Genomic DNA, 25,869 nt, shown 5'->3' with positions numbered 1-25,869 from the left:
AGCAAGAAGCAGTAAGGGATCCTGGGTACTGGTGACATTTCTTTTTAGAATATTCGCAATTACGAAGATATAGCATTATATTCTAGATATTCACAAATTCTCGAAGTGCCAATATTCACGATAAAAATTTGCAAATTAGAATATTCGCGATCAACACTATATCTTACCATGATATAGTGTTGATACAGCTTTGAACGTGAGACTCCCATCATTTTATAGACCACCATCTTGGCTATCTTATATGTAAATTGGACTTGCAACTATTTAGCATATGATTAGTTATGCAGATCCTTGTCATGAAACTGCATTGTTGCTGTTTTGCTCCTTAAAAAAAAAAAATCTACATTTTTATTTTTATTATTTTGTAAATCCACTTTGGCTTTGCCTGAATCCATCTGGGCATTTTCTTGATCAGATTCAAGCATGTCTCCACTGAAATCTGTTCCCAGGACTCTTCTTCACATTCCTAATGTTGGTGCATACTGGTCGACCCACAAGTGTTCGGTTGAAGTCTGGGGCTGTGTGGGCCAATCCTGCACCTCCTACCTCATTGTCATTGAACCATTTCTTTGTCAATCTCAACGTATCCTTCGGGTTGTTGTCCTGCTGGAACACTATGTCGACCTTTTCATATCCATAGTACTCGAGTGTACAAAATACTTCATCTTGTAGGGTACTCACATATAGCTCAGCATTGAGACCACCATTGATTCTAGTCAAGTATCTAACGCCTTTGGCTGTGAAACAACCCGATATCAGGGTTCCTCGATCCATTAGCCCTTTTTTTTTTTTATTGTTTCTTCCAGACCCATTTGCACCCATCAGAGACCAGTATATTGACTTTTGTCTCATCGCTCCAAATCACCCGTTTCCAGTCTTATACGGTCACTGTTTGTATTATTTTTTTTTTTTTAACTCGAGCCAACTCTTCTTATGAAGATGTTGAAGTTGAGGCTTCTTCACTTTTTTTTGGGCCACCATTCCAGACTTGTGTAACGTGCGTGGTATGGTGCTTGCATGGACGTCTGTGAGCTTGTGATGAATCGACTTGTTGACTCTGATATTTTGCCTTGATGTCCACCTCTTGGCTTTGGAATGGATGGATGGACTTCATTTCATATTCTATTTTCTTTGGAAATCTTCTTCATGGCTGCTCTTGGATTCAAACCAGCTTGGGAATCAACCTAATAACAAACTAAACTATTAGGGAATGTGAGAACAGGTTGTAATTTGTAGTATACAAGAAGACAAAGATTGTTCCATCACCAGGAGCAAAACAGTAACTATGCAGTTACATCTGCATAACTAATCATATGCTAAATAGTTGAAAGTCCAATGTCTGTATGAGATCCAAGATGAGCCAAGATGGTTGTCTATAAAATGATGGTAATCTCATGTTCAAAGCTGTAGAGGATGGTGAGATATGGAGCCTGAAAGTCAAAAGTTCAAAACATTCTTACCCTTTTGCTCGTCAGTGTACATTTATTTAAAATTTTCTCACAGTCCTTTATTATATCTATATAGCAGCCGCTCCCTAAAGAAAAAAAACGGCATGGCCCATTTTAGTCCTGTAAAATGCAATCATAGGAGAGCTGGATAGGACTAAACATGGCGTTAGTTATGTGAGCCATTATGTGACCTTCACATGTATCATGTGACCTGGATTTTAGTAAACGGCTCAGGTATCTAACAGGTGATAAGTAGTGCATTAGGGAGCAGAACATACAGTACAGACCAAAAGTTTGGACACACCTTCTCATTCAAAGAGTTTTCTTTATTTTCATGACTATGAAAATTGTAGATTCACACTGAAGGCATCAAAACTATGAATTAACACATGTGGAATTATATACATAACAAAAAAGTGTGAAACAACTGAAAATATGTCATATTCTAGGTTCTTCAAAGTAGCCACCTTTTGCTTTGATTACTGCTTTGCACACTCTTGGCATTCTCTTGATGAGCTTCAAGAGGTAGTCACCTGAAATGGTTTTCACTTCACAGGTGTGCCCTGTCAGGTTTAATAAGTGGGATTTCTTGCCTTATAAATGGGGTTGGGACCATCAGTTGCGTTGTGGAGAAGTAAGGTGGATACACAGCTGATAGTCCTACTGAATAGACTTTTAGAATTTGTATTATGGCAAGAAAAAAGCAGCTAAGTATATAAATACGAGTGTCCATCATTACTTTAAGAAATGAAGGTCAGTCAGTCCGAAAAATTGGGAAAACTTTGAAAGTGTCCCCATGTGCAGTAACAAAAACCATCAAGCGCTACAAAGAAACTGGCTCACATGCGGACTGCCCCAGGAAAGGAAGACCAAGAGTCACCTCTGCTGCGGAGGATAAGTTCATCCGAGTCACCAGCCTCAGAAATCGCAGATTAACAGCAGCTCAGATTAGAGACCAGGTCAATGCCACACAGAGTTCTAGCAGTAGACACATCTCTAGAACAACTGTTAAGAGGAGACTTTGTGAATCAGGCCTTCGTGGTAGAATATCTGCTAGGAAACCACTGCTAAGGACAGGCAACAAGCAGAAGAGACTTGTTTGGGCTAAAGAACACAAGGAATGGACATTAGACCAGTGGAAATCTGTGCTTTGGTCTGATGAGTCCAAATTTGATATCTTTGGTTCCAACCACCGTGTCTTTGTGCGACGCAGAAAAGGTGAACGGATGGACTCTACATGCCTGGTTCCCACCGTGAAGCATGGATGAGGAGGTGTGATGGTGTGGGGGTGCTTTGCTGGTGACACTGTTGGGGATTTATTCAAAATGTAAGGCATACTGAACCAGCATGGCTACCACAGCATCTTGCAGCGGCATGCTATTCCATCCGGTTTGCGTTTAGTTGGACCATCATTTATTTTTCAACAGGACAATGACCCCAAACATACCTCCAGGCTGTGTAAGGGCTATTTGACCATGAAGGAGAGTGATGGGGTGCTGCGCCAGATGACCTGGCTCCATAGTCACCGGACCTGAACCCAATCGAGATGGTTTGGGGTGAGCTGGACCGCAGAGTGAAGGCAAAAGGGCCAACAAGTGCTAAGCATCTCTGGGAACTCCTTCAAGACTGTTGGAAGACCATTTCAGGGGACTACCTCTTGAAGCTCATCAAGAGAATGCCAAGAGTGTGCAAAGCAGTAATCAAAGCAAAAGGTGGCTACTTTGAAGAACCTAGAATATGACATATTTTCAGTTGTTTCACACTTTTTTGTTATGTATATAATTCCACATGTGTTAATTCATAGTTTTGATGCCTTCAGTGTGAATCTACAATTTTCATAGTCCTGAAAATAAAGAAAACTCTTTGAATGAGAAGGTGTGTCCAAACTTTTAGTCTGTACTGTATATACAGTATTAATACCTGCAGCACTGAACTTTATTCACAATATGACATCAACTAGAGACAGGCAGCCATTTCACATCACCTAGAGTCAGGCCACCATGTAAATACACACAGCGATGTAGTTACTGTAATAACCACAATAAAAAGAATTATTCCAACACTAGTCCTATTTAATTATCACATGGATGTGTCCTGTGTGCCGACCCAGCACATGTATGTCATGTAACACTGTTGCTTACTGAAATTACATGATGTGTAGGGCGTCACAGGTTTCAGTTAGGCCATGGATACTTTACACAGAATTTTAAATACATCTATATTTGAAAATTGCATCGATTCTTATCATATAAACAAATAAGTTTAAAAAATAAAAACTGGAAAACCCCTTTAAGGTCTGGTTTAGCTTTACATAGAGGGGCTCAGCGTATGGGAGGGCACCTCTGTCCACTGAGAGGGAATTGCAGGTTGTCCCTGCACTGAAATTGAATGATCTGATAATGGACGTACAGTGTATATCAGGGAATCACTGTCAAGACAAACCAATGCTTTACATTGAATCTGTCCGGGGACGCCGGCCTGGTGCATAAGTATCTGATACTCCTAGCATTTATTGTTGCTGAAAGCATCAGATAATTATGTCCTGTATCCCCCGAAGGCCATGAGGAGGGCTTAGGGCAGCCCCCTGGGTATTGGCCCACTGGGAAATTTTCCTGTAGGGTCTATGACCAGTCCACCCCTGAATCCACTCATTTCCTTATATCAAAGATGGTTTATCGCGAAGGCATGGAAATGCATGACCACCAGTTCTGTAATGGAGCTTAAAGGTTATTGGTCTTTTTCTTTTTAGGACCCAAAGGACCCATTGAAGAGAGACAGCTCTCACTCCCACTCATTCTTGCCGTTCTTATTGCAACAGTGATTCTTGGGGTGATCTTTGCCTGTGGAAGCCTGTCCTTTGGTATGTATACAATCACAATGCAGTTTTCTGTTCAACATTGTTTAGGATTAAAGGGCCATCTGTCAGCAGTTTCGTACTGGCTAATACCGGCTGACCTGTTACATGTGCGCTTGGCAGCTAAGGGCATCTGTCAGCAGATTTGTCCCTATGACACTGGCTGACCTGTTACATGTGCGCTTGGCAGCTGAAGGCATCTGTGTTGGTCCCATGGTCATATGTGCCCACATTGCAGAGAAAAATAAAGTTTTAATATATGCAAATGAGCCTCTAGGAGCAACGGGGGCGTTACCGTTACACCTAGAGGCTCTGCTCTCTCTGCAACTGATGCACTCTCTGCACTTTGATTCACAGGACCAGGCACTTACCAGTGTAAGTGATCACTGTCTGGCCCTGTCAATCAAAGAGCAGCTGCAGAGAGAACAGAGCCTCTAGGTGTAATGGTAACGCCCCCGTTGCTCCTAGAGGCTCATTTGCATATATTAAAACATCATTTTTCTCAGCAATGCGGGCACATATGAACATGGGACCAACACAGATGCCTTCAGCTGCCAACTGCACATGTAACAGGTCAGTAAGTTTAATAGTTGCAAATCTGCTGACAGATGCCCTTTAAAAAATTTGCAATTCTGTAGACGTATTGTGTCTTACACTTTTTCATTTTTTTTTTGAGAGGTTTGACTATTGCTAATGATTTGGAATTTTAGGTTGTCAAAAAGTTTTAATTCACCCATAAAAAAAGATCCCAGCGTTCACTGCTTTGGGCGCAGGGTTGGTACACATTGGAGGTTCTTATGTGAGTCACACATTGCGTGTACGTTGATTCTAAAAAGACCGATCATCTACTTACAAATACATTGTCCTCAATTATGAGCACTGATGTTGTATTGATTTTTTGGCCTTGAGGGACACGAGGGATTGATCTCATTGCCACCCAGGCTACATTTCAGTTCAGCAATGAATAAAAGCAATGCTTGGGGATCTATACTATGAGACTTCCAGACAAGATGTCAGGAGGAACGATCAGCGGGGGAACACAGAAAGCCAATATATCAAGGTCTTCGGCGTCGAGGAGCTTGGTGCACAGTCATTATCAGGAGAGAGTGGAAGTCTATTTGTGTATGGGAGATGAGGCGTCGGCATATGAAAAATCATTGATCCGAACTTACAACGCTCACTGTGATTGTATTTTCCGTCATTGTACTGATATTAGGAAGTCTGTACTACCAATACAATTCCTGACTCCGCCTTAAAGGGGTTTATCAGGATGTAGGATAAGTCATCATCAATATCTGATCGGCGGGGGTCTGAATCCTGCCACCACCGACAGCTGTTTGAAGGAGCGCCGGACATAGTATAGTGGCCGTGCTTGGTATTGCAGCTCAGTCCCGTTCATGGGACTGAGCTGCACAAAGGTCATGTGACTGATAGACGTAGTAGGCTGAGCGCAGCAGGCCCTTCTGACCATGATCCGATAGCGATGACCTATCCCAGAAAACCCCTTCAACATCCAAATCTTTTTAACACATCTTGGAAGCAAGATAAATATTTAACTTAAAGGAGTATTCCAGAGAGCAGATATGGCATCAATATTAAAATGCTGGACAACCCCTTTGATAATTTAATTTGGACTCCTCAGCTGCTGCAGATGTGGGTATCTGGCTTTTTTTACATTTTTTTTTTGTTAACCCCTTAAGGACACATGACGTACATGTACGTCATTTCTTTGCGGGACTTAATGTACGTCATGGGTCCTTAAGGGGTTAAAGGAGTATGTAATTTTGCATTATGTTAAACTGGTCTCTTTGCCGTCCTCTCGTCTCCCAGTTTACCACCGGAAGAAGAAGCAGCTGGAGGGAGCCCGGGTGAGACTTCAGAGCACCGAGTATAAACTAAGTAAGATCCGGAGCTCCATTATCATGACCGACTACAACCCCAACTATTGCTTCGCTGGGAAAGGAGCTGGTCTAAGTGAACTGAAGGAAGTTCCCCGGAAAAATATCACCTTGCTCAGGTACTGCAGGACTGCATGAAAACAGTAATCAATCAGACATGAATCACTTTTATATAGTTCAGGATGGAAAGTCTATGTTAAAGGGGTTGTCTCACTTCAGCATATGGCATTTATCATGTAGAGAAAGTGAATACAAGGCACTTACTAATGTATTGTGATTGTCCATATTGTCTCCTTTGCTGGCTGGATTCATTTTTCCATCACATTATTCACTGCTTATATCCAGGGGTTTTGACCACTCTGCAATCCATCAGTGGTGGTCGTGCTTGCACACTATAGGAAAAAGCACCAGCTTCTCAGGTGGCCGGGACCATGGGACCGCACATAGACTGGTGCTTTTTCCTATGGTGTGCAAGCACGACCACCACTGATGGATTGCAAGGTGGTCATAACCATGGATATGAGCAGTGTATAATGTGATGGAAAAATGAATCCAGCCAGCAAAGGAGGCAATATGGACAATCACAATACATTAGTAAGTGCCTTGTATTACCTTTCTCTACATGATAAATTATATTTGCTGGAGTGAGACAACCCCCTGTAAGATTAGTAATAATCTACTTTTTATTTTTAGGTTCACATGAAGTGTTTTGGAGTAGGTCTTGAAGCAGATTTACCTGCAGGTTTTTCAGCCAAAACTAGAAGTGGATTCGAAAGGAATTGGAATTCTGTCTTTGGCTGAAAAAAAAAACAAAAGACTTCAGGTATACCTGCCTCAAAACCTCCTCCAAAAAATATGTCTATTTCTGTTCTGTAAAAAAATTGATCATGTCCTATTATTGTCCGCATTACGGACAAGGATAGTACTATTCTACCATGGGCCAGGTGTTCCGGTCCGCAAAATACGGAATGCACACGAACGTCATCCATACTTTTTGCGGATCCGTTTTTTGCGGACCGCAAAATACATATGGCCGTGTGCATGATCCCTTAGGCCTCTTTCACACATTTGGTCAGTACCGCTCAGCCAAGCTGCTTTTTCCCCTCTCCCCTATGACTACATATGCATGCTCAGCCAAGCTGCTTTTTCCCCTCTCCCCTATGACTACATATGCATGCTCAGCCAAGCTGCTTTTTCCCCTCTCCCCTATGACTACATATGCATGCTCAGCCAAGCCGCTTATTCCCCTCTCCCCTATGACCACATATGCATGCTCAGCCAAGCTGCTTTCCCCCCTCTACCCTATGACTACATATGCATGCTCAGCCAAGCTGCTTTTTCCCCTCTCCCCTATGACTACATATGCATGCTCAGCCAAGCTGCTTTTTCCCCTCTCCCCTATGACTACATATGCATGCTCAGCCAAGCTGCTTTTTCCCCTCTCCCCTATGACTATATATGCATGCATAGCCAAGCTGCTTTTCCCCCTCTCCCCTATGACTACATATGCATGCCCAGCCAAGCCGCTTTTTACCCTCTCCCCTATAATACATATGCATGCTCAGCCAAGCCGCTTTTTACCCTCTCCCCTATAATACATATGCATGCTCAGCCAAGCCGCTTATTCCCCTCTCCCCTATGATACATATGCATGCCCAGCCAAGCCGCTTTTTACCCTCTCCCCTATAATACATATGCATGCTCAGCCAAGCCGCTTATTCCCCTCTCCCCTATGACTACATATGCATGCTCAGCCAAGCTGCTTTTTCCCCTCTCCCCTATGATACATATGCATGCTCAGCCAAGCCGCTTATTCCCCTCTCCCCTATGACTACATATGCATGCTCAGCCAAGCTGCTTTTTCCCCTCTCCCCTATGATACATATGCATGTTTAGCCAAGCTGCTTTTTCCCCTCTCCCCTATGACTACATATGCATGCTCAGCCAAGCTGCTTTCCCCCCTCTACCCTATGACTACATATGCATGCTCAGCCAAGCTGCTTTTTCCCCTCCCCCCTATGACTACATATGCATGCCCAGCCAAGCCGCATTTTACCCTCTCCCCTATGATACATATGCATGCTCAGCCAAGCCGCTTATTCCCCTCTCCCCTATGACTACATATGCATGCTCAGCCAAGCTGCTTTTTCCCCTCTCCCCTATGATACATATGCATGCTCAGCCAAGCCGCTTATTCCCCTCTCCCCTATGACTACATATGCATGCTCAGCCAAGCTGCTTTTTCCCCTCTCCCCTATGATACATATGCATGCTCAGCCAAGCTGCTTTTTCCCCTCTCCCCTATGACTACATATGCATGCTCAGCCAAGCTGCTTTTCCCCCTCTCCCCTATGACTACATATGCATGCTCAGCCAAGCCGCTTATTCCCCTCTCCCCTATGACCACATATGCATGCTCAGCCAAGCTGCTTATTCCCCTCTCCCCTATGACCACATATGCATGCTCAGCCAAGCTGCTTTTCCCCCTCTCCCCTATGATACATATGCATGCCCAGCCAAGTCGCTTTTTCCCCTCTCCCCTATGATACATATGCATGCTCAGCCAAGCTGCTTTTTCCCCTCTCCCCTGATACATATGCATGCTCAGCCAAGCTGCTTTACCCCTCTCCCCTATGACTACATATGCATGCTCAGCCAAGCTGCTTTTTCCCCTCTCCCCTATGACTACATATGCATGCTCAGCCAAGCTGCTTTTCCCCCTCTCCCCTATGACTAGATATGCATGCTCAGCCAAGCTGCTTTACCCCTCTCCCCTATGACTACATATGCATGCTCAGCCAAGCTGCTTTCTCCCCTCTCCCCTATGACTACATATGCATGCTCAGCCAAGCTGCTTTACCCCTCTCCCCTATGACTACATATGCATGCTCAGCCAAGCTGCTTTCTCCCCTCTCCCCTATGACTACATATGCATGCTCAGCCAAGCTGCTTTCTCCCCTCTCCCCTATGACTACATATGCATGCTCAGCCAAGCTGCTTTCTCCCCTAACCCCTATGACTACATATGCATGCTTGACCGAGTATGGGAGAAACAGGAGAGATAGCTATTGGCCAAACAATTGTTCTGCCAACAGCTGTCTAATGTGTATGACCAGCTTTACAGGGGGCATCATCCATTGCCCTAAATGTCTGTTTAGAATACCTCTTTAAAAAAGGTCAGATACAATACCTTCTTTTCTGCACTCTAGAGCCCTTGGTCACGGTGCCTTTGGTGAAGTTTATGAGGGGCTAGTGGTTGGCATTTCTGGAGACCCCAATCCTCTGCAAGTAGCTATCAAGGTCAGTACTAATCAATGTACTTTTTATTATAGTATACATCTCAGTACACCAAACGACAGGGTTAAATAGACTTCAAAAAATAACCTAGACGGGCTATGGTCAGAACACCCAAAGGGAAATTTTTGAAAAATAGATAATCTTTATTAAGTTATATATGTAACATAAAATGATAATAGCTCTAGGACTCGGAACTATTATTTTATGTATTTGATTATACTACCTAATAAAGATTATTTTATTTTCAAACATTCCGTTTGGGGTTGTTCTGCTATTCGTAGCCTTTTTATGTACCTTTCCTATGTTTTACATGTGGATTTTTTGTAGATTTCACCCTCTGCATTGCAATTTAAGTGCATATTCCAATCTGTACCACATGTCTATATACGCTCACATCTGTTCCTGCAGCATACGGATGACATTACTTAAAATCTTCTATACGTCACTACTACTGTAATAGACTGCAGATCTTCCACCCGCACATCCAGATGCAAAATCCTCAGCATATCTGTCCCTATGTGAACACCACCTTACAGCCTCAGTGGCCACGGGTGGTCATCTGCTGACTGCATGTCTTAAGGGCTGCGATCATGGCCGGAGATTGGCCAGGGGTGGTGGACGGTATTACGGAAACAGACGAGCGGGCTGTGCTAAGCTGTTTCCGTAACTCTTATAGCAGTGCATAGCACAACAACAGATTTCCAGTAGTTGAAATCTCTGAGCAGTATTCAAAGGGGTTTTGACATTCGGTAGAGCTGGCCTCCTCGGAGCTTATCAAGCACAGCGCCGTCCATGGCCATGTGACTGATGAACGTGATGTCACTGGTGTAGGCCGGTAACCAGAGAGAAGGTCTGAGCGCCGCTGCCTCTTCAGGCAGTTGATAGGTGAGGGTGCTGGGAGTCAGACCCCAACTTATCATATACCGACGATGTATCCCGAGAATCGGTCATCAGTAAAAAAAAATTGAAAGCCCCTTTAAAAATTCAGCTCAGACATGACAAGGGGCTATAGACATGTTTTCTGCTATAACATATGATGGACAGAATTATTTGAAATTGGCCCACATCCAGCAGACATAAATATACAGATGTGAAGATTGCCGATACCATCATCTGTATACAGTACAGAGTATTTTATAGCATTTTACATCCAGACTAGATGGAGAACTCATGGTTTGTCAGCCTTTGTGTCTTCTAGATGAGATCATTGGGGGGGATCTTTAAAAACATGGCCGAGCCATGTCCCCTTCCAGTCCAGCTATTTTCTTGTGACTCTTATTGCCATGTGCAGAACAAATATCCCCATTATACAAAAGGTCACTTAACAGGACAGTCTCCAATGCTGCAGATGAACAGCTACAGTTCAGTAATGACCATCAAAAGCTTGTTTCCTACTGGCAGGACCGGGATATGGTTTTGCTCAAGAGCAAATTGGGTTAGGATGTGCGTTCTGCAAATGTAGGAAACGTGATTTCCAGCCACCCCACCCAAAAGGTCACAGCGGTTATTAAGGCGGAGCAGTTCTGCCCACTCAAGATGCTAAGATGTTTGTGGACGTGGCTCCGACCAGCAGAGAGAGAGGTCACTTAGCAAAGATCAAACTGGGCACCCCCCTGTGAGGTCAAGATTTGCCAGCTAGGACAGAAGGGCCTGGTATTTGTCCCCCTTTTCCTCCTCCATGCCCTTTCTTTGACCCATGAGCCAATTCCCTGTCCCCTAGTTTGCTGATGCTATGTTCACATCAGCATTTTGAAATCTGGCAGGCTGTTCTGGCAGAGGAACAGCCTGCCGTAGTCTACCGGATAATGCCAGGAACTGCCGGATCCCAATTGTCTACAATGGCATAATGCTGGCTTCTGGCCGGACAAAAAGTTGTGCATGTAGGAATGCGGCCGGATCCCCATCAGGTCTGATTGTAGTCAATGTGCCTGACACCGTAAACTGTGGCGGGCTGTTCCTCTGCCGCCACAGCTTACTGGATTTCACAGCGGAGGTGAAAATGAAGAGGTACAATGCATTTCTAAGGCCTCATGCACGCGTCCATTGCCGGCCATGGCCCGCATTGCGTCCCGCAAACAGCAGGTCCGCAATATGCGGGCACCGGTTCCATACACTTCTGTCTGTGCCTCCGCACCGCAAAAAAAATAAAAATAGAACTTGTTCTATTTTTTTCAGTGTGGACAGATCAGGGACCCATTCAAGTTGAACGGGTCTGGATCAGTCGCTGTAGCCACACGGGTGGTGCCTGTGCATGCCCAATGCATGGAACGGCCGTGTGCAAGAGTCCTTACAGAGAGGGAATCCTGCACAGTACCACTGAGGGCATGTCCACACATGGTGGAAATGTTCTGCTGCAGATCCGCAGCAAAAATGTGCATGTGAAAATCGTAGAATTTCACTCCTGCGACACTGGACGTAGGGAAATCTGCAGTGAAAATCTTTTCGCAACAGTGCGAGGATGCTGGGGAGTTGGAAATTGGCAGCATGCTCATTTTTTCGGTGCAGAAAATCTCATCTGCGTGCCCTGTACCGTACATTACTTTATTTGCAAAAAATCCACTGTAAATTTGTGGCAAGTCACAGCCACATGTGAATTCACCCTAATGCTATCGCCACATGTGAGTGATTAGCTGCGGATTCGCTATTGTGGATTTTCTCGCGGCAGATCCGCAGCATGGTACAGCACCAGCAAAATAAATGAGTTTTTTTTCTCTATTCTCATCCATAATTCGCAGAAAAAAAAAAAATACACAGCAGAAACAGACCTGCGGTGCGGACCTGAACTCGGCAGGATGTCAATTAACGCTGCAGATTTTTAGTGCAGATTCCTAATGCAAAGTGTGAAATCTGTGCCAAATCAGCAACATTTTTTCATTAAAAAGAAGGGTTTTTTTTCTACTGCAGATTTTCAACAGAAACACTGTAACGTGGGGACATACTCTAAAGGTTATCGGTATAGGAAAAAGGATAACTAAAGAAAAAAAAAAAAAAAAAGACGCTTTCAGCCGACTACAGAAACATTATTATACCGATTCATACAGATAGTTGTGATATCATACAGATTTATATGGCATCGAATTCATCAAAAGACATTAAAAAGACCCTCTGGTCAAAAGTGATAGTCTGTGTTATGCCTGGTGCAGGCCCCAGGGAGAAGAGTAGGACACAAGGATTTAAAGAACACCAAGGTGTAAATGTGTAGGCCATACAGTGCCCCCTCCGGTCAAGGAAGGTTTCGTTTTTTCACAGGAGACCATTGCTTAAAGAGCATCTGTCAGCAGTTTTGTACCTATGACACTGGCTGACCTGTTACATGTGCGCTTGGCAGCTGAAGGCATCTGTGTTGGTCCCATGTCCATATGTGCCCGCAGTGCTGAGAAAAATTATGTTTTAATATATGCAAATGAGCCCCTAAGAGCAACGGGGGCGTTACCATTACACCTAGAGGCTCTGCTCTCTCTGCAACTGCTGCGTCCTCTGCACTTTGATTGACAGGACCAGGTGTGATGACGTTTTTACTGCCTGGCCCTGTCAAAGTGCAGAGGGCGCGGCTGCTGCAGAGAAAGCAGAGCCTTTAGGGGGGCACTATTAATTCTGGGGGGCACTAAGTGGGGCATTGATATTACTGAAGGGCACTAATGCGGGCATTATTAATTCTCGGAAGCACTAATTGGGGCATTAATATTACTGGAAAGCACTAATGAGGGCGTTATTAATTCTGGGCGGAGCTAATGAAGGCATTATTAATTCTAGGGGCACTAATTGGGGAATTAATATTACTGGTGGAACTAATGGAGTCATATTAATTCAGGGGGCCACTGATGGGGGCATTACTATAACTGGGGGCACTAATAGGGGCATTTATTCTAGGGAGTGCTAATAGGGGCATAAGTAATTCGGGGGGGGGGCATTAATGGAGGCATTTAATATTAATGAGGGGGACTAATAGGGGCATTATTAATTCTGGGGGGCACTAATGGAGGCATTAATATTACTGGGGGACTCTAATGGAGGCATTAATATTACTGGGGGACATTAATGGAGGCATTAATATTACTGGGGGACACTAATGGAGGCATTAATATTACTGGGGGGCACTATTAATACTGGGAGCCACATTATGAAATAGCGACTTAACACCCAGTGTTAAACTGTGCCCCCCGGTTGGGATGTGGCTTGTTTGGAAAGGTGGCAAACCTAGAGGCTCATTTACATATATTAAAACTTTATTTTTCTCAGCAATGCGGGCACATATGAACATGGGACCAACACAGATGCCTCCAGCTGCCAAGTGCACATGTAACAGGTCAGCCAGTGTCATAGGTACAAATCTGCTGACAGATGCAACTTTGTAATTAACCTGATTAATCTGAGGATAACCAATGATTGTGCTATATATATATATTATATAGGACTGCAGGTTATGTATTGTATTACGCATGGGTTTATGCTTTCTGTAATGTCATGTCTTCTCCTTGTAGACTCTGCCAGAAATCTGCTCTGAGCAGGATGAAATGGACTTTCTTATGGAGGCACTTATAATCAGGTAACTGATGACGCTGTGGAATTATGGACACGGTAACCTTCCTGGCGGTCAGGATGTGCGACTTCCTTCATTTGGTTATGGCAGCTGTAATAGGACAGGCACAGCTTTAGTGCTGAGATGGGGAATACGGTATATTAGGTCATGTGCTGCATTGAGAATACGGTTTATTGCAGGCAACTAAACCACTTCTACCAGACTTTCCGCTCGCGAACTTGGATTTATAGTGGATGTTGAGCGCCACCTAGTGTCTAACTGCATAACGCCACTCATCATAAAACGTTTACTGTAGTTTATGTAAATTATTGCAGATATTGATCATAAGACTATGGGAGGTTTATCATCTTTGAACCTGAAAAGTGGTGGTAAAAGTCACAAACTATGTTTTTGGCATTTCTCTGATTTTCTGACGCCCTTGACGCTTTCCCTAAAGAGGACGTGTCTAGGAGACAAATTTATCTTCATTTACACCAGAAAGCGCCAGTGTTGATAAATCTCACCCTATGTTTCCAAAGTGGATTTTGACAAATCCAATGGTGCAGACGGGCTCGCGGTTAAGCCCAGTGGTTAAGCCTCACTGTTTAGCCTGCTGTAGTTTCCATTGGTATCTGCGCAGAAACAGCCCCAAATATGGACGGTCGGGAAAACTACACGTAAATAATCCTCAGCCGCGCGAATGGTGGCGTCTACTCCTATTGAAAACAACAGGAGGCAGTTTTAGTGTGGATGCCACGTGATTTTCGATGCACTGAAATATGGGAAACATCCGCTGTGTGAACATAGCCTAAGGGTATGCTGGTGCGTTGTGGCCGAGTACCACGCAGCCATGTGAGCTGCGGTAGGATCCAATAAAATTTTAGGACTGCATGGTTTATGGCTGTGCGGCACCTCCCCATTGCTCTGATCAAAACATCCAGCGACGGGGGGACAAGCCTCCCTAGTGTCACCCGCGATGCTTGGGAGGCTCATCCCCGTTGCCAGATGTTTTGATCCGCGTGAGGGCCGGATGCAGCGGTGGTCGTGCAGGAATCAGGAGCGACGCGGGGTATAAGTATAACAGGTATAAGGAGGCATGTTTTATACTTTGGATAACCCCTTTAAGATTAGTCTAATGTTTAGGGATGATTTATCCAAACTGGCTTAGTTTCCCATAGCAACCAATCAGATTCCACCTTTCATTTTCCAGAGCTCCTATGGAAAATGAAAGCAGTAATCTGAATGGTTGCTATGGGCAACTAAGCCAGTTTTCCTTTGCACCAGTTTGATAAATCAGAAGGGTCTCTTACTGATATGTCCTGTATAATACACCAAATATTCATTGTTTTCCCTCCTATCTGCACCACAGTAAGTTCAGTCACCAGAATATCGTGCGTTGCATTGGAGTAAGCCTGCAGACCCTGCCCCGCTTCATCCTACTCGAGCTTATGTCTGGAGGGGATATGAAAACCTTCCTCAGGCAGAACCGGCCATTGGTGGTGAGTTCGGTGCAATCATATTTGGATAATGCACCTCATGTATGGGAAGGAATATCTGGGGAAAATACAAAGAAATCTAGACAGCGTACAACCTTTTATACGTAACCGACGCAGTATCTGACTCCGCAAGAGATGTATGGGGTGGCAGGGGGAGATTGCAGCATCCCAAGAGTGGGCATTAAAAGGGGCGGACTGGGAACTTAACATGGTCTTGGTAAAAACCTACAAGTGGCCCCATGTTGTAGACGACTCCATATTGACAGAATGCGAGGCAACACAAGCCACACCATAGTGCAGCAAAAAATACCGCCCCTGCAGAACCAAATACTGTAGTGCAGCACAAAACACTGCCCCTGCAGAACCAAATACTGTAGTGCAGCACAAAACACTGCCCCTGCAGAACCAAATACCACATGGATACCTCTTCAGAAAGTATAGTTACATGAGCCAGTTGTCATGTTTTGTGCCCCAGTTTTCATAATCTCAATAAAACATTTTTTATTTTTTTTTACAAAAGTGTTAAGGTTATAATTAGTCTTCAGCGAATCGAGCTTTGGATCATAGATCGCGGAGGCAAAGATTGTTAAAGAGGTATTCTCATCTCAGACAATGAAGGCATATCGCCAGGTGCAGATCCCACCGCTGGGACCCATACCTATATCGAGAACGGAGCCCCGAAAGTGGTGGAGGTCGCACTGTGCATACGCAGCCGCCCTCCATTCATTTTTTATGGAGCTGCCAAAAATAGGCGAGCACTGGCTAGGCTATTTCCGTCGGGCCCATAGAAGTGAATGGGAGCAGTGGCCAGTCATGTGCTGGGCGCTCCCATTCACTTCTATGGGGACAGAGCTTGCTGGTGGCTGGACTGGCGTTCTCCAGCCACCACTTTGCGGGGCTCCGTTCTCGATATAGGTGCAGGTGCCAGTGGTGGGACCCGCACCTATAAGACAATGGGGGCATATCCTAGCGATATGCCCCCATTGCCTGAGATGAGAGAACCCCTTTAAGTTCAAAGTCACGTGAGACTTCAGTGAATTACTTCGGGCTTCGATACAGGACAGGACAGGTCTCCGTACAGCATTAAAACAAAGTTTTTGAACAGATCGACTTCGGATCTCTGATCCGAAGCTCGATTCGCTCAACACTAGTTATTATTTTCTTCATGAAAATTGCGGCAAAAAAAAAGAAAAAGACTCATGTAAATACACCTGAGGAGAAAGGAGCATGTAATGTATTTTGTTAATGTCACGTCAAGTAAAATGGATTGTGATTTCCTCAGTTTCTTTGGCTCTTTTCAGAATCAACCCTCCTCCTTAGCAATGATAGACCTGCTGAATATGGCCAGAGATATTGCCTGTGGATGCAAGTACCTAGAGGAGAACCATTTCATTCACAGGTACACAGTGAGCAGAACAAGAGGGCATTATAATGTGGCAAACATTTACCGTAATAACATAGAATACAGATCATTGCCCAATCGAGGCACGTGGAGGCTCCTTCTTTGCTTTACTTTTAAGGCCTTATTCACACAGTCAGCGATTTCCATCAGTGATTTTGAGCCAAAACCAGGTGCGGCTTTAAATACAGAGCAGCTGCAGATCTTTCCCTTACCTTATGTCTGTGGGGGCTCCAATCCTGGTTTTGGCTCACAATCACTGATGGAAATCTCTGACCAAAACACTGATGTGTGAATAAGGCTTAAGGTCTCAAGCACACGACCGTTGTGTGTTTTGCAGTCCGCAAAACACGGAAGGCGTTCGCGTGCGTTCCGCAATTCGCAGAACGGCACGGACAGCCATTGCTATAACTGCCTATTCTTATCCGCAAAATGGACAAGAATAGGACAGGTTATATATATTTTTTTGCGGACCATGGAACGGAGCAACGAATGCGGACAGCACACGGAGTGCTATCCGCATCTTTTGCGGCCCCATTGAAGTGAATGGGTCCGCATGCAGGCTGCAAAAACTGCAGCTTGGATGCGGACCAGAACAATGGTCGTGTGCACGAGGCCTAACTCAGAACAGTGCCTTCATACAGTGTAGGCGTAACCAAAGCTATCTACCGTGTACCATTTATAATGCCGGTGTCTGCTTATGTGGTAGAGGGGCGTTTGGACCCCTTCAGGCACCAGTGCCTGGTTGCAAGAGCTACTTTTACACCCCCTACAGCTAGACCCTTTAGTGCCATACAATGACCATACAACAGCCAAAGAGCTAGACAGCGATAACACCATACACCTTAACACTGCTATACAGTGACAATATAATACCATCATACAGCACCTACATATCAAATCTGTACAGTGCCGTAATATACGGTGCTAAAATGCACTACCAAAACCTGCAGCCATCATGCCACTCTGCCCGCTATCTTTCTGTAATTGGAGATGTCCTCCCTGGTTCTAGATCTGTGAACAGGTCGCTTAAAGGGGTTGTCCCATATATTCAGCATTTTTCAAACCAGCACCTGGATCTGAATACTTTTATAATTGCATGTAATTATGCAATTACATATAATTTATTATTCTCTGGCTATACTAATTTTTCTAATTTCTCTGTCCTGCTCACTGAGGTGGTCGCACATGCTCAGTTCCATCCTTCAGCTGCTGTAGAAAAGACACACCCCCTGAGAAAGTGCATCCCCCTAAGCTGCCAGCATGAAATAAATCTAGCAGTGCAATGAATGGGGAGATCTCTAGAGGTACAGGGCTGGTTGTAAGTTTCTTGAAAAGAGATTGTCATGTACTAGATGATATTGGATTTTCATTTTTATATTAATTGTGGGATAACCCCTTTAAGATTAGTAAATAGTCAGGAAGAAATCTAGGATAGGTCAGGACTTTTGGTCACACAGGAGTGTTTGAGGCCCCTAGATCAAGCAGGAAGGGAGGCCATTGTCCATTCTGACCCTACTTTTAACATAAATTGGAAATGTAGGGAAGACCTAATAACCGAGTACAATATGGAACTTTTTTATCTATATTAGAAACTTTTTCCATTAGGGATATTGCAGCCAGAAATTGTCTTTTGACCTTCTCCGGTACTGGGCGTGTAGCGAAAATAGGTGACTTTGGAATGGCTCGAGACATTTACCGGTAAGTCCCACAATATTTTAATTGTATATAACTTGTGGTAATTGACAATCCCGTCATAACAAGCTATATATATACTCAAACTTAGTGTCTCCACCTCTTTCTGCTGCCATCAGACAGAGGAGCATAGGAGACCTAACAGAGGTGCAATATATATAGCACTGTTGGTACAAGCGAATAAGCAATATGTCTTCAGAAACTGATCATCTGGTAGATCTCTCCACTTGATGCTGTGATGGTTTTTATCCTCATTAATAATTTTATCTTTACTGGTTTATACTGGTACAGTATCTGGGTTTTCTTGCCCGCATTGGACCAGCCCACCAAAGTACCACAGGATCCTCTGGTAGACCTAACCTCTGATACCACAGTGGGCCCCAAAGGTCCAGAGAAAAGAAAACATTTGGAGCTGACCCTGAAGACAATAAATTACCACTACGGTCTATTTCTTTGAATCAAAACCTTATAGACTTTAAATAATGATATGGAGGTTGGACCCCGAGAATAATTTCCTCTGGTGGGCCAAGGAACCCCACCCAGTCTGACCCTACTTGATGCAGATGTTCTTATTTACTTGCTACATATTTTATGCTATTTTTCAGATCTAGCTATTACCGTAAAGGAGGGAGAGCCATGTTACCTGTAAAGTGGATGCCCCCCGAGGCCTTCCTAGAGGGGATCTTCACTTCCAAGACTGATGCATGGTAAAATAACAGACATTTTGAGGATACATTTCATACAATTACAATGACAGGAACGTTTAAAACTATACAAATAGTTATTCTAGGACTTAGGACTTTTACGTCATTCTATATCTCCATAGGTCATTTGGCGTGTTGCTTTGGGAGATCTTCTCATTAGGTTACATGCCATACCCATGTAAAACTAACCAAGAGGTACTGGAGTTTGTGACAAGTGGTGGACGCATGGATCCCCCAAAAAACTGTCCTGGACCAGTGTGAGTTCAATATGTAAATTGTACCCCTTTTCCATATGCCTAAATGATGTAATGTTATCCAAGGCTGTATTCACAAGACAGTTAAAAAAAAATAAAAAATAGAAAAACATTTTTTCGTGGCCGTTTTGCATCCATTTTCTGGCCATCTCTCCATTTTTAATGGTCCTTTTGCATCCATTTTGCACAGGTTTTTAAAGGCCATTAAAAACAGATGAATATTGTTACCGTAGGTTGTAGGCTTGTCTGAAGAGACTGTTTTTTTTTTTTAGGTTTCTTTTGAAGGTTTCTACTGTAGGCGAGTCTGATATGTTGGGGTAGAGATTTCCAGAGTATGGGGGATGCACGGGAGAAATCTTAGAGGAAATTTTGGGAAGAGCAGATAAAAGGAGAGTAGAGAAGGAGGTCTTGTGAAAATGTGAGATTTCGTGTGGGAAGGTACCGGGAGATCAGGTCACAGATATATGGAGGGGACACGTTGTAGATGGCCTTGTAAGTCATAGTTAATGTTTTATGCTGGATTCTCTGGGCATTGCGGAGCCAGTGAAGGCATTGGCAGAGAGTGGGGGGGGGGGGGGGAGAAAGAGGTGGATTAGTACTGCGGCAGAGGATAGATTGGAGGGGTGTGAGTGCTAGATGGAAGGTCACAGAGGAGGATGTTACAGTAGTCTAGGCGGGAGATGATCAAGTCATGTACAAGCATTTTTTCAGACTGCATTTAATCCAATTTGCTTAAAATGAGATGAATACCAGCACCATTTACGGCACATACACCTTGCTGTTGTAAATAACAAAATATATAGAACCAGAATTTGCTTGATTTGTGCACATTTACTGTATTTGCTTCTTATTTCAGCTATCGAATAATGACACAGTGCTGGCAGCACACACCGGATCACCGGCCCAACTTCTCAACCATCCTGGAGAGAATAATCTACTGCACGCAGGTATGCCATCAAGCAGCCACTCTGCCAGAAAAAGAGCTCCGCCATGTGTTTGAGGAAAAGAAAAAGCTTAAGCTTAACATCCACTCATAGACGCATGAAGGACAAGAAACGGGTGCAAAGCAAAAGTGTAAAAGTGCCCACGGTGACCAATCAGATTCCAGCTTTCATATTTAAAGGGGTTTTCCGAGATTTTTCATCCGATCAGTGGGGGTCCAACACCCGGGACCCTGCTGATCAGCTGTTTGAGAAGGCAGTGGCACTCGCAGTAGCACTGCAGCCTTCTCGCAGCTGTGCCTAGGCCATGTGATGTCCACCATACATCAGTCACATGGCCTAGGCGAAAGTGAATAGGGCTGAGCTTCTACACCAAGCACAGCCGCTATACAATGTATGACGCTGTGCTTGGTGAGCAGAGAGAAGGCAGGTACGCTACTGGTGCCTTCTCAAACAGCTGATTGGTGTGGTCCTGGGTGTCTGACCACCATTAATCAGATACTGATGGCCTATACAGAAAACTCCTTTAAAGAGAGTCCGTTACCAGGAAATTCCCTGTTAATAGGGAATAAGAGGATAATTTATTAAGACCGGTGTTTGACACCAGTCCTAATAACCCCTATATCTGGCGGTGGACCCGTCGGAGTTATGAAGAGGCGCCGGCCTCTACATAACTTTGGCATATCCAGCGCCGGTATAAATGCAAGCCAGCTTCCTACCTGGCTTAAATATAGACCTTTTTCTACGCCTAAAACAGTAGAAAATGATGAATGAGATGGGCCTGCCGGCCCGCCCACGCCATGCCCACTTTTTTAGATCTGGCGTGAGCAGGGAAAAGTCGCAGATTCCACAAATTCTGTTGCGGACTTTGCAGCAGATCCATGGCAAAATCTGCATGGGAATTTTGTCACAGATTTCACCTTATGCATTGCAAATTATGAAATCCACGTTGAAAATATGCAGACATCATTAACATTCATGAGATGCTGCAGATTTAAAATACATACCACATGTCAATTTCTGCATTGATAATTTTTTTTTCCCTGCAGATTTATTAAAGTCTCATCCACTTTTCTGCTACTATAGTAGGCTGTGGATTTTCTGGTTCGTAAATCTGGATGGAAAATTTGCAGCATAATCTATAAAGAACCTACCCTTAAAGGGATCGTCTCATCTCAGACAATGGGGCATATCGCTAGGAGTCCTCCAGCCACCACTTTGAAGATATTTTACACTTCTACCAGATTAGACTACTTTCACACTCGCGTTTGGTGCGGATCCATCATGGATCTGCACAGACTGATCCGTTCAGATAATACAACCGTCTGCATTCGTTTAGAACAGATCCATTTGTATTATCTGGGCAGACTAGATGGGCTATTGGGCAGACTAGATGGGCCAAATGATTCTTATCTGCCAACACATTCTATGTTTCTATGTTTCTTTAACATAGCCAAGACGGATCCGTCTTAAACACCATTGCAAGTCCGCCTCCAAAGCGGAATGGAGAAGGAACGGGGGCAAACTGATGCATTCTGAGCGGATCCTTTTCCATTCAGAATGCATTAGGGCAAAACTGATCCGTTTTGGACCGCCTGTGAGAGCCCTGAACGGATCTCACAAACGGAAACCAAAACGCCAGTGTGAAAGTAGCCTTATGTGTCTATGTAATCTCTTGGGCAGTTATATTTTCTGGGTTGGAATCTAAAATATAATCACCTGTGTACCCTTGTTTCAGGATCCTGATGTCATTAATACTGAGCTCCCTGTAGAAAGCGGTCCACCTCCAGAAGATGAAGGAAGTACAATAATGCGACCAAGCAGCTGTAGTGAGATGATGCCACTGGTGGGCAACACGTCTCTTCCTCCTTTGTTGGACACACAGACCATGGAAAACAAATTGGGGGATTTTCCTCAGGAGTTACTGGTTGAAAACCTAGTGGGCAGGAACATCACACCACCAAGCGCACAGTGTGTTGCAGAAACCCCAGAAGGTTCATGGGTCCAACCAAACGTAACAACAGAGACAAAACCCCAAATGTCCCACAAACTAAAGAACAAATCTAAAAATCTTTGGAACCCAACTTATGGTTCCTGGGTAATGGAAAGCACCTGTTGACTTGCTTTTAACACCCTAGTTTACCTGCTGGGATGTGAAGACTCAGGTTTGAACTGTGGGACTGTAGGAACTTTTGTCTCCACAAGCCAAAATTTTCAGCATTTCCAAAGAAAACTCATTGCACCCTCAAATCACTTTCACGTATGTTGAATGGACAGAAAGAAACCTCAGACATTCCCAGTAAAGACTGTGAATTATATTTGTAGAGTACAAGAGAGTTGTGAAGGCTTTAGGGTAGGCCAGTAGACTGGACCTGGAGCGCACTTCTTAGTCATATTGTATATATTTTTTTATCCCTATTTTTTGGGGGGGATTTGAATGGTTTGATTGTACAGAAACTGCTGGTGAAATTGAACAATTTCTTATCCTTATATCTATTTGTGGTTGATGTATAGGACTTTAGAGCTTCACACTCACACAAGACCAACATTCTCAAAACCCATCACTAAATCAACATTGGATTAACAACACATTTGAAAATTGGGTTACAAGTTGTGGTAAAAGTGGTTGATACCTGGTAGAACACAAATCAGATTTCGATTCAAGCACTTTTCTTCCATGCAACAAACATTTCTGTCTAAAAATTCAGAAATCTCAGCAGTAACTATAAGTCCTTGGGTTGTTCTCTTCTGCCAAGTTACTTCTCAGTTATAATAATTTCTGGATAAGATAGGTGACAACCAATATTGCTGCCATTGCAGCCCATACAGGGGGTTGTCACTCGACTTTAGAAGAGTTCTTAATGGAATTTACCTCATGTTGGCCAGGACCGGGATGTAACCATACATAACTAGGCAGATTTGCTATTCAGTCTAGGGAAGCTATGTGAAAATTCCTAATGGAGCCCTTATGGTGGCCATTTTGTTGTCACCCAGGACACATAAGAATGTTTAACTACTAAGGACACAAGTATAGGACATACATTCAGTGTCATGAAATGGAGTCTGAATTCCTTATTCAACAATGGCTTCCCAGGAACGAGGATACAGTATATGTCAGATCAGAGACACTACACACCCCATGGGACAAAGCAGCCCAAACCTTCAGACATTGTAAGATATGCAAGGCACTTCGAGTCAAATTATCTCTGCACCTGCACAGCAGTAGAGGAATGTTTTATCCTTATAGGAACATTTAGCATGATACCTCTGGAGTCAATGCAAGTTCTGACAAAGGGCTTCAGTTATGTAATGCTCCGACAACCACACTGCCGCTTATAGAGGCAAAGCTATTTTTTAAAATAACTTAATTAAACTCTTCTCTGCTTGTACTCTCATCCCATCACTGCCATACTAGCCGGGAAGGACTACTTTTTATACTGGAGCTGCCATATGTATTTCCTTTGAGCTCAGTGAATTTGGTGGGAATGAGAGCAGATTGGGGAAATCCATGCTATGTTCTCTCTTCATAGATGTCAATATTTTTGCTGCTCTAGTTTTGTCAGGGTATAGGCTTTGCAGGTTAAATGGCGTCTACAAACATGAGACTTGGCTGTTTTATAGGTTATACTAATGTTCATTCTACAAGCTAAGGTTGGTAGATACTAGGGAGCCACACAATGGCTGCCTCCATGATGAGCAACACAAGGCACATAGCTATGAAATAGACTGAGGATCACAGATAGGATGAACTATTGTAGCAAAGAATACAATAAAGTTATATATCTTTACATTTGGATCAATGTGGTTTTATTTAAAATCATAAGGTGCCAGTCTCTGTTGGGGGAAAAGGTCCTTGATAGGTTTTCTCAGCTTAAAGTGTCACTGTACTTTCACACAATTTCATTCCATTTAATTAAGAATGGTGTAAATAAAATATTTTGAAATCACTTCATTTAAAAAATCTGCCTGCATCCACCTGAAAAAAAGCTGTAAAGTCATGGCCACTAGGGATCGCACTTCCTCCTAAGATGCAGTCCACTGCCTGTTGTCAGGCAAGATCCATCCCTACTAACTGAGACATAAAAGACGGCTGAGAGGAAGTGGGAGCATGTCAGCGCTAGCTGAGATCCTGAGTCTGAAAGAGAAACTGCTTCTATACAACTTTTGAAGATTATAGAAGTCGTGTGTGTGTGTGAGAGCTCTCCCTAGTTTTCTGTTAAAAACATAGTGGGAAGTAAGGGAAAGGATGTCACAGCATTATATCCCCTGCTTCTTAGTGAAATGCACCTGGCTGTGCAGCTGAAATAGAGAATAATATGGTTAAAAAAAGTTAGTGAAGCCCAAAACATAACTGTACCATCACAGTTATAATTGTACAAAGAAGAACAGCCATTATGGAAATTGATTTTTGAAAACTAAATTACGCTTTAAACATTTATGGCATCTCATGCAGATATGCAATAAACGTCTGATAGGTTGAAATTCCACCTCTGGGACCCCATCAAGTGGGAAAGCAGGGGGCCTCCTCAAATGGTAGTTTCAAAAACAGACAATCTGCTTGCCTCTTTCTGTAACACACATAAGCTTCAATAGGAAGAACCACATGCATGCACGGCCGCCTCTCATTCCATTTCTATCTAGATGCAGCTTCTTCTTGCAGTATATAACTAAGGGGACCCCTATTCACCAAATAGGTGGAGTTCCTAGCGGCGCTGCTATGGGAGTGATGGGCACTGTTTACATGCAACTTTTGGGTGTTTTACGGATATATAAAGATGATGTCTATTGAAATCCATGGACATAGTTGAACCCTAGGCCTCATGCACACAACCAAACGGTGCCCATGCTGCGGACCACAATTCTCAAGGGCACCGACCGTGTGCCCGCCGTCTGCACAGCAAAAAAGTAATGCATGCACTACTTTTTTGCAGTGCAGAGGCACGGACAGAAAACTCACAGAAGCACTCTGTGGTGTTTCCGATCCGTGCCTCCGTTCTGCACTGTATCTTACGGATTGTGGATCCATTCAAGTGGACCCATTCTGTTTGTGGGCACAGACCTACTACAGCTCTCTCTGTATACACAGTCATAGAAGGAAGGCTATCAATCACCGATAGGACCTCCTCCTCATAGAGGGAAGGCTGTCAGTTACTGATAGGACCTCCTCCTCATAGAGGGAAGGCTGTCAGTCACTGATAGGACCTCCTCCTCATAGAGGGAAGGCTGTCAGTCACTGATAGGACCTCCTCCTCATAGAGGGAAGGCTGTCAATCACTGATAGGACCTCCTCCTCATAGAGGAAAGGTTGTCAGTCACTGATAGGACCTCCTCCTCATAGAGGAAAGGCTGTCAGTCACTGATAGG

At 43.9% G+C, this 25,869-nt stretch overlaps 1 protein-coding gene across 1 annotated transcript in view; it reads left to right on the top strand.

Annotated features, from left to right (window-relative positions):
- LTK (leukocyte receptor tyrosine kinase) overlaps positions 1-24,249 on the top strand; it is a 163,553-nt gene extending 139,304 nt beyond the window's left edge. The window contains exons 19-29 of the mRNA XM_044272073.1: positions 4,198-4,308; positions 6,133-6,319; positions 9,410-9,500; positions 13,979-14,043; positions 15,386-15,515; positions 16,814-16,911; positions 18,520-18,612; positions 19,212-19,313; positions 19,433-19,567; positions 20,421-20,511; positions 22,244-24,249. Of these exons, the coding sequence (XP_044128008.1) occupies positions 4,198-4,308; positions 6,133-6,319; positions 9,410-9,500; positions 13,979-14,043; positions 15,386-15,515; positions 16,814-16,911; positions 18,520-18,612; positions 19,212-19,313; positions 19,433-19,567; positions 20,421-20,511; positions 22,244-22,624 (1,484 nt within the window). The 3' untranslated portion in view covers positions 22,625-24,249. The remainder of the gene's footprint in view (positions 1-4,197; positions 4,309-6,132; positions 6,320-9,409; positions 9,501-13,978; positions 14,044-15,385; positions 15,516-16,813; positions 16,912-18,519; positions 18,613-19,211; positions 19,314-19,432; positions 19,568-20,420; positions 20,512-22,243) is intronic.
- The last annotated feature ends 1,620 nt before the right edge of the window (positions 24,250-25,869 follow it).

The sequence above is a fragment of the Bufo gargarizans genome, chromosome 11 (genome assembly GCF_014858855.1).
Source record: "Bufo gargarizans isolate SCDJY-AF-19 chromosome 11, ASM1485885v1, whole genome shotgun sequence".
Taxonomy (NCBI): Eukaryota; Metazoa; Chordata; class Amphibia; order Anura; family Bufonidae; genus Bufo; species Bufo gargarizans.
The sequence above is the reverse complement of the archived record's forward strand: the minus strand, read 5'-3'. Positions and strand labels throughout refer to the sequence as shown.